Source organism: Scleropages formosus, chromosome 22, assembly GCF_900964775.1.
Source record: "Scleropages formosus chromosome 22, fSclFor1.1, whole genome shotgun sequence".
Lineage (NCBI taxonomy): Eukaryota > Metazoa > Chordata > Actinopteri > Osteoglossiformes > Osteoglossidae > Scleropages > Scleropages formosus.
In genome coordinates this window covers 4557402-4572133 of record NC_041827.1, presented here as the reverse complement: position 1 = coordinate 4572133, position 14732 = coordinate 4557402, and the positions used below count along the sequence as shown (strand labels likewise).

Genomic DNA, 14732 nt, shown 5'->3' with positions numbered 1-14732 from the left:
ACGATCCACATGCTCCTGACTCCCATATGTGAAGCTGAATACACTCATTACTGATTTTTGGTGGTGAATGATCTACTTAGACTAACATGAATGACTCATTTTTGTCTTTTTTTTTACCTACAAGGCACACACACCAGAGTTCAGTTTCTCTGCTTGATGAAATTGAGAACATCAAGGTTGTCAGTGTTTGACACAAAATCAGACCTGTTTCCTTCTCTGGGCCCTCCGCTGCATGTGTAGTCAACCTGCAAGCACTTTTACCGCACCCTTTGTTCAGGCTGCCTCCAAACACGTTTGTTGAATAGGAAGATTAAAATAGAACCGTATGAACAAATATCCATATATAGCACGTTGCTTTTAACATGAAGTGGCTCTTTAAATCCCGCCTGCAGCTCATACTGTGATTTGTGTGAAGACAAAGGACTGGTGGTTCGAGCACACTGAAGATTGTTACACACCTTGAATGGGGCCTGGAGCTCTGGAGATGCGAGCACAAACATTTACCACAACATACTAGAGTCACTCACCTCAGCTGCTTCTGAGATCACCTCCACAATGCCGTACCTTCGTAACTTCTTAAGACCACCAATGAAGGCTACGCATTCCAGTGACGGATGTGTTTATTCTGCGGAACAAGTATGCTTTCAAAGTGAGTTTCTTTTGCATGACTAGTGTAACTGGACTGGTTAACATCTTGTGGTCTCGGGTGCAGTAGATCCTATAACCCCATTTCTTTCATTGGAGCCACATGCAAGGTTGTTTATGTTTGGATTTCTGCATGTTGCTTGAGATCAACTCCATTCTATCCACTCTAAGGAGATAGGCGGTGTATTAACACACAACCAGTGATATAAAAAATGAAAATCTGCAATTTGATGCATAGACAACAAAAGATTATTGTGAATGGAACTTGGATTATAACGTGATTGATTTATATATTGTATAGGATGTTGTTCAGCACAAGTGCTCCTTTTGGACCAAGGACAATGTACTAAGCACCTTGGAAAGATACCATAAGCAAACACTTGAGTCTAGTTCTTTGAGAATGTATTTTTTAAACGAATTGGGTGGTGGTGAGGATATTATTGTCAGATGCCTGTTTTTTTTCCCTAAATGGGGGCAGTGACAGTGCCAACACAAGGAATTCAAGCCAGAAAGGCCCTGGGGATGCCTGAGACGGAAGGTCCGCCCAGCCACATCTTCACCTTGGCTGGTGCTGGAAACACAGGGAATGCTCTTCCATCTGGACTGGGAGCACTGGGAACCCAAGTGGACATGTGTGTATGTCGGGTGAGACAGCATTTCCATGGGGATCCATCCGGAGACATCTGGTGTTTCAGCGCAGGGCTGTAGTGGTTGTACTTGCTACGTGAACCCTTTCTTTTTTCCATTAAGTATGAATCCTTTGTTAACTTTGAATGAAGTGAAGCCTCTTAGCGTGGTCACACACCATCGATAACACATATGCATACACTGCATCATGTTTGAACATTCAGTGACACACATGAATGATAGCAGCAGGTGAAGATATAAACTCACTTGACAGCACTGAACATACTCAATATAAATAGTTGAGTACGAAGCTATACAAATGTTCACAAACATCGTTTAAGATTGTATATAAAGTTGGTCTGGTCTTTTTACATATGAAAGAGTGGCTGCATTAGAGGTTTACTCATTTAATTGTTTCAACAGTTCAAAAGGGGATTTCTGCCTCTTTACCCAATCAAAGCAAAGGAAGAATACCATTTTGCGAGACACAACATGGTAGTGATGTAATTTTTACTCCCAGCCCACAGATCTGCCACATAAGCAACAATATTTGTTGTCACTGCTCAGTAAACAGCAGTTTTAAGCTTCCAGCCTTATCATACAAGAACTTTTTCATACAAGACATTCTTCATTTGTAACGAAAGTAAGTGAATTTAAACATTCAATAGGGTTTGACGGATGAATAAAGAAATGTTTGAAGACAACACCCACTCTGCAGTTAGACATACTGCAATATTCTTGGGGTCCAGTGGCTCTTGCAGGCTGCGCTCCAAATGTGCACAAACATGGAGCTCGAATAAAGGTGCACAGCCACGGCCAGGATCTCAAGCTAAAGCAAAAAGTCCAAATTTGGGTAATTCCTTAACTCTTTACACCTTGATGCATCTGAAGAACCCACCGCATGAAGTTCAATGTCTTACAGAAAATTAATATTGAGAACATTAACTAATGGCAGAGAAACAATTTAATAATGCATTATTAATCTTGGGGGGGCACATGAACCTACTTGTGTATGCACACAACTACTACTAGATGTTGAGGAGAGTGTATGTATAAAGACCTCAAATGTTTTTTTTTGGACTGTATTTGTATCAGTTTTACTTTCCTTTGTATTGTATTGAGGGGGGCACGGGGGCGCAGCGGGTTTGACCCGTGCCTGCTCTCTGGTGGGTCTGCGGTTCGAGTCCTGCTTGGGGTGCCTTGCGTCGGACTGGAGTTCCGTCCTGGGTGTGTCCCCCCCCAGCATTGCACCCTGTGTTGCCAGGTTAGGCTCCAGCTCGCCGCAACCCCACTCGGGAGAAGCAGTCAATATGCGTGTGTGTATTGTATCATATTTGTATTGCTGTAGTGTTGTATTTGGCATCAGTTTCCTGTGTAATGAATGTATTGCTTTCAATTTATAACATATTATACAATGCACTGTTCAGATGTACGATAATTAAAAGATAAAAACACTCAAGTGATCTTCTCAAATTTTTGGTTTTTTCCTTCTAACTTTGTGTGATAATTAAACATCTAGCCAGAGAAGAAAAGGTATATGTAATGTACTATACATATTACATATGTATAGTACATTACATATATAAAATGCAATAATGCATATTTTACCTATATATAGTATATTTCAATAAATGTAATGCATTTATTCTAAATTACACGATCAATTACATTATTTAAATATATATGAGTTACTTAAAATTAATTCCTAAGTCTGAATCATATATTCTTAAAATCAGTTACTGAAAGCCTGGAACAGTGATTTATATTTGTGAAACTAGAATTTCAGAAATGTTAGTTATTGCACGCAATGTGTTAATTATTAAAGAATACATACAGTACAGCACTGAAATTGGCTGCAAAAACAAGTGAAAGACCACATCTCCACCTACTGCCACGGCACCGCATTGCACTGGATACCATGTGAGTGCTTCCTAAATGTCTACTTTTTTGGAAAATGGCAGACAATGTGGCCTGTTGCCGTAAGAACGGAAAAACGACAAATGCCCATGAACCTACAGTGTGCGGCGTATGGTCACCTGCGCTCACTCTGGGACTGTCCAAGGGCAATGAAATAACCTGTTCTCAGAGAAGGGAAGGTGACACATCCAGACTTAAGTCCTGGAAGCGGCGTTGTTGGCTGGAGACCATGTTGATTGTTGAGTCTTTATCATCTGTCTCTCCGGCTGAGCAAGCAGCCGCCTCCTTCTGTAGGACCTGAGATGAAATTCAGCGGATGAACGGAAGAGGTCCTGTGCAGAACTTTTTTTTTTTAACTGGCCTGCAGGTAACACACAGCTTCGGGAGAAGTTTTAAAAACACAGTGTTGGTGAAAGTCCACAACGTGCACTTTGTTCAGCACATAATAAAGGTGTAGAATTGCTTCAGTGACATATCCATTCAGCTATGTAAGTTATTTTGCCTAAAAGTGTCTCCTAAATAACTGAATAACCACCAATGACAGCAGCTAATGTGTGCAAATGAAACTGATGGCGTGGGCGAAATGAGGCTCGGATTTCAAAGGGGATTAATGTATGCAAGTGTGTGTGTTGTCCTCACCTCTGTCAGGATTCGCTGGCGGAGCTCTTTCTGTGTCAGAGGCCTGTCATCTTCATCGGTGACAAGAGAAGCCTCTGTCTCAATGTCATCCCTTCCGAACAGGAACAATCTCAACATCTCAAAAGAATACAAACTCAGAGAATTCCACAATGTCTAAGGTGCTCGACACAAGGGACGACATCAGAAATCACCCCGAGTACCGAGAGCCAACTGGAAGGTGCTGAGGCCAAGGAAAAAAAAAAAAAAAAAAAAACCACATACAGGCTGTAACTGGTCGACATACCCAGCAGATGGTGGTTGAATCAATAAATTCTCCGGCTGAATGTCAAGACTCTGACTCAACAGGAACCACGGCACATCTTTTTCATCGTAGTTGTTACCAAGGTTCTGTGTAAGACAGACGTGTTACATTACACCTATAGGACCAACACGAGGCAGTTTCCTGAGCTGAAGTGTCCATGCTATCGGTAGTCTACATAGCCAGGTCTACCTTGGAGTTGAGGAAGACCTGCATGCTGAGGAGATCATTGGTCCTGTTCTCTACGAGGCTCAGGTAGGTCATGATATTACTCTCCCTGATCTCTGTGGAAGAGCCCAGCATATCTTCAAGTACAGAGAAGTCACACTCCAGCTTATGGAACATCCGTCCCACTCCTGCGGTACAGAAATCACATGGGGGTGTTTACATTTACATTTATTAATTTAGCAGACACTTTTCTCCAAGCGATTTCCAATGAACTCTGTGTAGTGTCATCAGCCCACACACCTTATTCACCGCGGTGACTTACACTGCTAGATACACTACTTACACTGGGTCACTCATCCATACATCAGTGGAACACATTCTCTGTCACTCACTCACTATGGGTGAACCTGAACAGCATGTCTTTGGACTGTGAGAGGAAACCAGAGCACCCAGAGGAAACCCACACAGACACAAGCAGAATATGCAAACTCCACACAGACTGAGGAGGGATCAAACCCACATCCTCTCACACCACCCAGGCGCTGTAAGACAGCAGCGCTACTCGCTGTGCCACCGTGCCGCCCATGGTGCCCACACCGTGCCGCTGTGCCACTGTGTTTGGCGTATAATCACTGATGATGTGACTGTTAGCCTAGAGCAGTGCTGTCATCGCACAATTAAGACTAAATGGTGGTAAATCGAGGGTGTGGCTGCATCCAAGTGTGTAAAAGGAGTCTAGTGTGACTGTACTGTATATAGGTGCCTTTTCAAGAGTGTAACTGCATCCAGGTGTAAAAACATGACTGAGCCTGCAATATTTACCTGTCTTAATCTGGTCCAAGATCTTGCTGGCTTCTGTTGCCTGGCTCTCATAGCTCTGCACTCGGACCTCGGTTTTGCGCTGCTGCGTGTCAATGTCTGTCAGAAGGCTGCAATGCCTTGCCTCCTGGCTTTCCTCTTCTGCTTGGAACTGGCCCATCTCCTGCTGAACCTGTCATCGTGCATTGACTCAGACTGCAGCAAAACTCAGACTTGTAATTCAAAGGTGTCTGTTCAAGTTCCAGGAGCGACATGGCTTATATATCTTGATTCACATAAGATTCTTACAGTGTCTATCTTATAAATGATAAATGATAAACAACTGTGGATGAAATTTTCACCGTACACAGAAGATAATGTTGGAAAATTTGATACAACTCAGTGGTGGCCCCGCAGCAGCTGGTATAGTCCCTCGTGTGTTTCAAATGCAACCTGACCTGCTTGATTTGGTCCTTCAGAGACTCAGCCTCGTTGTTTTGCTCGTTCACGTAGTTGAACAGTGCAAAGTTCTGTTCCTCAGCTGCACAGACACAGAGAAGAAACAGAAAATCAAAGAGGGGCCATTGCTTCTCCATCATCCACTTGAGGGTTTTTTGGTGCTACTGAAATAGAAGGCACAAGCCACTTTAATAATGCGGTCAGTATTTTGCTGATGTGAAGCCAAGACGTCTTTATTAAAAAAAGAAGAATCCCACAGCCATTACATCATAACCAAGTTTGAGGGAGTTGAGTGTGATTATTATAATAACAAAAGATGTGAAAAATAACCTGGTGCCATCTCAGCGGGTGTTACAGGTAGCGAAGTGTAGAGAGAGTGCGCCAGTTCAAATCCCACCTACTGCTGTAGTGCCCTTGAGTAATGTACTTATCCTAAATTTCTCCTACCTGTATAAACAGGTAATTGTAGGGGGCCTAACACTATAAGTTGCTCTGGAGAAAGGCATCAGCTAAATTAATAAATATATTATAAAAAAGACTGAAAATCATTCAATGGCACATCCTTCATTCCTATAAACAGATTATAGGGTGTAAAGCAAGACTGTAAGCCCTTATTGAAATAAAAAAATGCAAGATACTGATTTGATGTAGATATTTCAGATATCACTTATGAAAATTCCAGTAAGATTCAGCTCTCAATTAACATCATTATTACACAATAATGGCCCCAGTAGACTTTGCAAATGTACGTGTGTGTGGACTCACTCTGGATGAACTTGGAGACAAGCAGGTCCAGATCCTCCTCTCCAGTCATACTTTGGATCCTGTGAAATACCTCTTCCAGAGAGTCCACCATGTCCTCCCCTTTTTCCGTTCTCTTGTGGTCCCTCTCTTCTGGCTCTTGGGGATGAGATTTGCCCTTCATCCTCAGACATCCATACACTGAGAACCCTTCACTTTTACGCATTCCACTGATAGCATGCGAACCACAAACGGTGTTCAGAGCAGAACTTCATAAGCAGACACGGCAATCAGGTGACCGCTCACACATACACACACGACAAGCAATTCAAAGTCACCCCTTTGAATCTATCTGAAACACCTTGGTCTTCAGTGGGAGGAAAGTTTACTCTGTGTGCTCAGAGTAGCTCAACACCAGTAGAGCGTGGGTACTCCTTACAGGCTTATCTGGGTTCAAACTCGAGTCTGTCTCTCTGACGGGTCTGGGGTTCGAGTCCCGCTTGGGGTGCCTTGCGATGGACTGGTGTCCCATCCTGGGTGTGTCCCCTCCCCCTCCAGCCTTACGCCCTGTGTTGCCGGGTTAGGCTCCAGTTTGCTGCGACCCCACTTGGGACAAGCGGTTTCAGCCTGTGTGTGTGTGTGTCTGTACCCACACCCTGGGCACTATGAAGTACCAACTATCTACTGTGCTGCTCACAATATTGTTGCTGATGAAGATATTTCATTGTGCAAGACCTAAACCAGTGCTCATCACCCAAAAAAAAAAAAAAATTTCAGTGGTAAAACACATATTACAAGATGTATAAAAGTAACATAAAAGTCAATTTAGCTTTGACAGTAAGGGAATACTTTCAGACCTTGGTGCCCCTACAAAATGCTGTATACTTTCTCCAGATTTGACATTATCACAAACATATTCTGAATGGATGTTTAACAACTCCAACAGTCTCAGTGGTTATACAAAGTAGGTGTACATTTCTTCCTTTTCTTATTCTAGTCATTGCTTTTCTATTGCTTGTGGGTTTAAAATAAAAATTGTTTCATTGGAATGAGGATTCGGTCTCATCGGTTATTAACATGGATTTTTGGCTCTGCAGGCTTCACTGGCATAACAAATGCTCATATTAAGAGTATTCGTACTTATGAACCAATGCAATTAGTAGCCATTCGTTTATCACGAATGATACTTAGCAGAGCAGAGAGGGGTTACTAGTGTTATGAGTGAATACAGTAAATTTGGAGAACTGCCTTGCCTTGTTAGGCAGTGTTATAATAATAAAAATAATAATATCATGTATTTTCTATAGCACATTTAAAAGCAGCTTCTCAAAGGACTTCACAAAAAAAGGTTTCGGTGTAAGATTGGATCCAGCTCATGCTGTGCTTGGTTTGCATGTTCTCCCAGTGTTTGGATGAGAATGTATGGAGGAGTGACCCAGTGTATCTAGCAGTGTAAGTCACCTTCGTGAATAAGGTGTGTTGGCTGATAACACTACATAGAGTTCATTGGAAGTCGTTTTGGAGAAAAGCATCTGCTAAATAAATAAAAGTAAATGCACATAAATGTTTGCCGTCCAAAGACGTGTGCAGAAGAAGGCAAAGGTACCCCACTTCTTTACCCTCTTACCGTGAAAACCAGTGGTTGCTATGGGTCAATTTCAACTCCATGGCACCTACTGTACCCAACCTCACCGCCACGAAAAGTAACTAAAGGGACACCCGATACAGTCTGTCACACACTCTTGTACCTTGGCTATGTGTAGGATCCAAGCTGCCTCCATGGCCGCTCCTGTCACTGCTCTTGGTGCTCATGAAGTCTTTGAGATGCTGCTCGTGTGCGATAATCCTCTCCAGCTCTTTCATTTCTGCACTGTACTGAGCCAAGTCCTTCACTGCCTTCTCCTTTAGCAGCGCCATCTTGGACTGAGCCTCCACCCTGCAGCAGAATGGAAGAGAGGGATTTGTAAGCAAAGCCGTTCCTGAAACAAGCACCACATGATGTTTATGGCAAATGAGGTCTTCACCTGACATCATAAGCGACAGTGGACCGGTTGATCGTATCCCTAATGTCCCTGTGGACCGCCTGCAGCTCCTGAAACAGAAAAAGCAGAATGTTTCCCCCTTCTCCTTTCCTAGATCCCTGAGTGCAATTCTGTCCTGTCCAGAACACATCCTGCAGGTGTTCTCACCTTGTCCAATTTACGCTGGAGCTGCTGGAAACGGACTCGTTCGAGCCGCAGCGTCTCCAGGTCAGCCCTCAGCTGTGCATTCTTGGTCAGCTGCTCGTTAAATCGAACGAGGGTCTGCAGCAGGGACACAAGCAAGAACGGCTGGGGATCAGCATCACACTGCCTTGCAGCTTTTTGGTTCTAGAACGCCATTTTGGTGATGCCTTGAGGTGCTCACACGGTCCAGCTTATTCTCCAGCGTGCGGGTAGCCTTCTTCTTCTCAGAGGCCTCAGACTTCTGTTTCAGGTTCACAGAGGTTCTTGTCCTCCTTAAGCCCGCCAGCTTCTTCTCCATGCTGAGAATCTGTAACTCAAATAGAGGCCCTGTTGCGGTCATACTATACGTAATTGAAACATGAGTTCATATGATACAAAGGAAAATAAGTTTGTTCTGCTCTGCCAGGAGTCTGAACAAGAATGAGACTATAGCTCATTCATACAGTGTAGATCCATTATTTGAGTTTGCAGTTACAGTACAATACCAGGTTATAGTCTGAATATGACATTATAGGCTCAAAGCTTTACACAAGAGTTCTGATACTACTGTTGTACTGAAATTAGGATTTTTTTCTTTTCAGTTGGTCTCATTGTATCCCCCCCTTATGTCCATGCCTATCTGCACTCCATGCCAGGGCACCTCTTGCTCCAGGTGAACGAGGCTCTCCTTCTGGCTCTCCAGCTGCTCATGGACCTCATCCTGCTGGTTGAGCAGGCGGCGCATGGCTTGTACAGTGTCCACATCTTGCTGTTGGTGGGAGTGGCTCTGGGAGACTTGTAGTCTGCACTGCAGCTCCTCCTGCTCCTCCTGGAGCCTATCTATCTCCAGACTGCCTTTCATACATATATATGCATTTAGGAAAAGCGCAAAACATACAACACATGCTGTAAAAAAAGCTAGAAACACGTACAAATATAAGAACATACAGTGTACACAAAGCCACAGGGAAATGATGAGCTATAAAGAGAAATTAGTTAATTGGTGAAGGGAACTGGATCTGGGGTGTAAATATTTTATTTCAAACTTATCTTGTGTGTGACATGCACTGATGTAGGTAGACTTTATATAGGCAACTTGTAGGGTAGTGGGTACATCTACTGTTTTTGGATACAAAGGTTGCAGGTTTGAACCCTACCTCTAGCTGTAGTATCCTTAAGCAAGGTATTTACCCTAAGTTGCTCCAGTAAAATTGCCCCGAGTGTAAATGGATCAATAACTGTAAAACACTTTAGAAAAACAGTGTCAGCTATACAGTATGTGATAATATACTGTACATATAATAAAATGTAGACAGACTGATGCGATGAATTGTGTAGTTCAGGGACCTCACCGCTGAGTGCGGATTTGCTCTTGTGCCTGTATGGTGTACGCCTGCCGGTCTCCCTCCATGATCCGAAACTGCCTCTGTAATTTGGTCATCTCCAACTCGGCTGCAGAGCGCGCACGCGCACACAAAACACAGAAACACTATGAGCACCAGAGAGAAATGTGTTGCATGAGCAGGTCTTCAATTATTCCAGTTATGAATTTCCCAAAGGAGTCCACAGGGGAACCTGAGACTATCACCTATTTTGGTCAAAGTTGTGTTTTCTGATGATTATCCACACTATTTACTGTGAAACCATGCTGTAGAGACATACATACCAATATTGTCAAGGTCAGTCTCACTGCTGTCGGAATGGATGCTCCTGGCTGACCGCCCTCGAGGCATGATGATCGATCTTACTACATAGGGACAGGAACAGGAGATCAAACTCAGTATCACAATGCAGGTCAGGTGAAAATGATCATTCAACAGCAAAACAGAAATGCTCACTAAGAAACAGCATTGTGATTGTCTCTGCTTGATGTAATGCACAAAACAAATCTGAATGTTTCAGACTGATTTTTGATCAATAAGTATAATATTTAAATTCCATTTTTAACATTTAACCTTCAGCATTGAAACATTAGATAATGACAAGTAATCCAGACCTAATATTAAATGTGATACTGAACACACTAACGCTGTTAGTATGACAGCAGCCAGTGGATTATTACAGATAGAAACATTTATGACAAAAACAATGTAAACTGTGGTTACAGACAAGCGGAGCCTTAACGTGTTCCATGTACTCTTATTTATACATACATGCTGATGATTGCATAGTTACACAGTTACACGGATTTACAAACCAATTTTACTGCAACACCAGGGTATTATTATTATTCTGCATGGGTCTTAAGAGCGTTATGAACTACCTTGGGGCCACAGACGGCGAGCGCTTCAATTCGCAGAGTTCGTCCTCATCTGTTGTTAGCAACCGTTGCCAAGGAGAATCGTCCTTCCGCGCGCATCCCGTCGGCTCGTTTGTTCGCGCGACACTCTTCACCTTTGCTTTTTGTACATGTTAAATAAAAGACCCGGAGTTCATTACCAAAAATATATCTAACTTATTGACAAATCAATAGGTAGATAGGTAAAACCTCAACACTGCTGGATGCAACTTGTCTTTAAAAATCAACCGCATCACACCAAATAAAAAATGAATAAACTCAACTTAAAACACCAAACGAAGAATGAGAGAAAACTGAACAATAATTTAAAAAGGCCCTGTGAACACAAAACGATGAGGACAAGACTTCTCCAAACATCAAAAATTTGACCATTAAAAACTCATTGCACACAGAAACAGCGCAAGTTTATTCCCTAAAGAGATGCACTTAATAAATATTAAATTAAACAGCTCAACTATGATCTCCGCTCCTCAGCCTCAGGGCTCACACGTCTCGTCAGTGAGTCGCCACACACATGGAATAAAAACCAGCAAGTGATTGCCACCATGATGAAGAGCAATGTTAAATTCACCATTGAAACTCAGCAAACCCATTACACAAACTAAAACAACATTCAGAACGTTATTTTAATAACATATTTATTATTTACGAATAAACGACCTCTGCACTTGAGACCTAGCAAGTGGGGTTTCCCACCCCTATTTAAAGGGGCTACCTATTTCAGGAATGCCGCCTTAAAGGGACCGCCCCACTTTTACATACATAATTGATCGCTTTGTCTCCGGAGGTAGGGAGGTAATATCGTATATTCACGAGAAAGAGAGAGAGAGAGAGAGAGAGAGAGAGAGAGAGAGAGAGAGAGAACACATATATACAGTATATATATACATCTGATTGAAGAGTTTTCTGCAGATTTCTAAAACACCCGCAATACCCTTGTGCGCAGTACTTACCCTGAATTTACCCAGTAAAAAGGACCCTGCTGCTGAAATGGCAAAATTATTGAAAGTACCGCGTTACACACTGTAAATGCGTCAGATGAATAAATGTAAATGAAACGTGTAAGGGACGCTCAGAATCAAGAGACCAAAAACGCAGCCATGGTAATAGTAATAATGCGATAAATGTGGTGGCAAAATGTCATGATTTTCTAATTTTGACGTCGCTCTTTTTGTTCGTTCTGTTCCTCTGATTTTCAATTGCGCGTTTTTGTTTGCGGGATCCTTTAAAGGGCCGACTGGGAGCTCGCGCTGTTCTTCCAGTACATTGCCACTAGGTGGCGCGCGCACTGCGTACGTTTACACTTCCATTTATTCATTTACATTTATTCATTTAACAGACGCGTTTCTCCGAAGCGACATAGCTCAGAAAAAAAAAACACTAACTAAAAGCGCATTACATCAACAGAAGATTTTGATGCAGACAGGTTGTCCCAGAGTGCAGTTAATTTGTCACATTGCAACATATGAACCAGTGTAGCTGCATATAGGCTTATTCATTATTGAACAAATTGCTAATTTCTATTAATAGGGGTTAGTGGTGCACTGCCTGGGTGCGCTGGTGCAGCAGGCTTGTCTGGGACCTGCTCTCTGGTGGGTCTGGGGTTCGAGTCATGCTTGGGCTGCCTTGTGTTGGACTGGCGTCCTGCCCCGGGTGTGTCCCCTCCACCTCCAGCCCTGTGCCCCGTGTTGCCAGCCTCAACTCTGGCTCGGTGCGACGCCACTTGGGACAAGCAGTTTCAGACTGTGTGTGTGGGTGAAATACCCTCCCTGCCAGGTGGTGAACAAACACCATGGTCACTCTAGTGATTGTATGGGGTGTAACTCTTGTATTCCCTATTCTTGAGGCCTGGCTCCAGGGGTAGGTCTTGGTGACCCCGTTCCGGGCAGGGTAAACGTTCTCTTGTTCCCGTTTGCCATAGGGGTTTTTTTGGATCGCGTTAGTCTGGATCTTCACTCCAGAACTTGTTGCCATGGGAGACCCTACCAGGAGCACACACACACACACACATTTTCAGAACCGCTTGTCCCATACGGGGTCACGGGGAACCGGAGCCTACCCGGCAACACAGGGCGTAAGGCCGGAGGGGGAGGGGACACACCCAGGACGGGACGCCAGTCCATCGCAAGGCACCCCAAGTGGGACTCGAACCCCAGACCCACTGAAGAGCAGGACTGCAGCCCAACCCACTGCACCATCGCACCCCCCTACCAGGAGCATTCTTCTCCCAATGATATAGCTCTGGAGAGCCCTAGATCACGCAAGCCCTTCCACCACAACAAGGCCCCAATCCCTGAAGATGTACAGCTACCTCTCACACTTCAGTTAAATGTAAAAAAGAAAAAAAACTCCAAGTTAAGTGTTATTAATTAGCATTTTGGGATGTGTTCTTCAGCCATGCATGGTGATCGCAAGGCCGGTAAAATGAAAGTCTCGTTTTTGCACGTTGTTTAAGACTACGTGTTGGGTCTTTGAGGGCAGCCTGAGAACGCAAGCGATTACGGACAAGTTTGATGCTTTTGGTGCATCTTAAAGAAAAACTGCTTATAAGAAGCACACGTTTTGTACAATCATGCCAAAAGCTGATGAAATGAACAGTATCTGAGCTGAGAAGCTGCAGTAATATGTGAATTTGGAGAATTAACAGATTCTTCAATCAAGGACAGAATAAGAAAAGTCAGAGGAGGGCTGCTTAGAGAACAACCTGGATCTGGAAACAGTTTAGGTGCTGTACTGAGACCGTAGAGTCACAAACAAGAGATAATTAGCATCTGCAAGGGTCAGCTGGTAGTGTTGTAGCTGGAGCTGCCTTTAGAACCAAAGGTTGTAGGTTCAAACTCCCCCTCTCACTGTAGTACCCCTTGAGAAATTGCTCCAGTAACTTTACATGAGTTGAGTCCAAACCTTTGCATGTGGTTCATATTTAGTCTGTTATGTTTCACTCTGAGTGGGGCGTGGTGGCGCAGCAGGTTTGACCAGGTTATGCTCTCTGGTGGGTCTGGGGTTTGAGCCCCGCTTGGGGTGCCTTGTGATGGACTGGTGTCCCGTCCTGGGTGTGTCCCCTTCCCCTCCGGCCTTCCGCCCTGTGTTGCCGGGTTAGGCTCTGGCTTGCCACGACCCCGCTCGGGACGAGTGTCATCAGACGATGTGTTTCATTCTGAAAATCACTGCATATATGGATGCTTTAGGTACACTTTACATGTGTTCCATGTGTATATTTGTGGATGTTTGCTATCACAATAATTGTGTACCATTTATGTACATGTGTATTTATTTTCAAGTGACATTAGCTGTTCATCTGCAGTGCTGCTTGAAAGTGTGTGAACCCATTGTACCCCTTAGTTTTATCAGTTATTTAATGACAATCGGTGTTTCTCATTTGACATAATAGGTATGTAATGACAAATCCCATGTTACTTTAGAGGAAATCATGTGTGTAGTAGAAACACACAAGTAGTGCAGGTGTAAAAAGAAGTGAAGCCCAAAATGCATTGGTTACACCAAGTAGGTAAGTAGAATCTGGTGTGTAAATCATAATCATTTATTCATTTTATAAGTTTAGTTTAAGATTTAACATTTGGATTTTAGAAGTTTATTTTAATATTTCATACAGGAATAATGGCCATCCCTGTCGGGTTCACACACTTTCGAGCAGCACTGTATGGGCAGTATGAGTAGGGATTTGTTGTTGGTTTCTTTCTTTATATTCCTTGTCTGGTACCATTTTTTTGTTGTCGTTTCTGAGAGTGTGTTAGTGGTAGTGTGTAAATTATAGTGTGAACTATGTCATTACACAAACAACACATAGATGCAGTTGTGGAAATTGCTGGGAACACAATTAGAAGACTGTGGCTCCACCTGTTTTCACAGAAGTGTTTCATTGCACCACACATGTAACCACTGCATACTGCTGCAGGGTCACAGCAAGAGTAAATGT

General features: G+C 43.3%; 1 protein-coding gene across 5 annotated transcripts; it reads right to left on the bottom strand.

Moving 5' to 3' along the window:
* Window positions 1-2949: 2949 nt before the first annotated feature.
* Window positions 2950-12007, bottom strand: LOC108918333 (coiled-coil domain-containing protein 114-like). 5 transcript variants are annotated; one of them, XM_018725463.2, is made up of 16 exons: window positions 11749-12007; window positions 10760-10895; window positions 10163-10243; window positions 9849-9948; window positions 9158-9347; window positions 8699-8824; window positions 8482-8595; window positions 8317-8384; window positions 8041-8228; window positions 6317-6451; window positions 5551-5633; window positions 5117-5285; window positions 4319-4482; window positions 4112-4215; window positions 3829-3919; window positions 2951-3486 (listed from the first exon to the last, which is right to left on the bottom strand). In XM_018725463.2, the coding sequence occupies exons 3-16, from the start codon at window positions 10227-10229 to the stop codon at window positions 3355-3357; spliced, it is 1731 nt and encodes a 576-aa protein (XP_018580979.1). In that variant the 5' UTR covers window positions 10230-10243; window positions 10760-10895; window positions 11749-12007; the 3' UTR covers window positions 2951-3354. The 5 variants fall into 5 exon arrangements, with proteins under 5 accessions (XP_018580983.1, XP_018580979.1, XP_018580980.1 ...); XM_018725464.2 differs by lacking the exon at window positions 11749-12007 and adding an exon at window positions 11251-11474; XM_018725465.2 differs by lacking the exons at window positions 10760-10895; window positions 11749-12007 and adding an exon at window positions 10694-10731.
* Window positions 12008-14732: the final 2725 nt, after the last annotated feature.

What these genes read in the sequence shown, in the direction of transcription:
- LOC108918333 (XM_018725463.2), bottom strand. Translation starts at nt 10,229, where the DNA reads ATGCCTCGAGGGCGGTCAGCCAGGAGCATCCATTCCGACAGCAGTGAG. An exon ending in TCCAGCGTAAATTGGACAAG is followed by an intron (nt 8,385 to 8,481) that starts GTGAGAACACCT and finishes TTTCTGTTTCAG; the next exon opens with GAGCTGCAGGCGGTCCACAG. An exon ending in TGTCTCCAAGTTCATCCAGA is followed by an intron (nt 5,634 to 6,316) that starts GTGAGTCCACAC and finishes GTGTCTGTGCAG; the next exon opens with CTGAGGAACAGAACTTTGCA.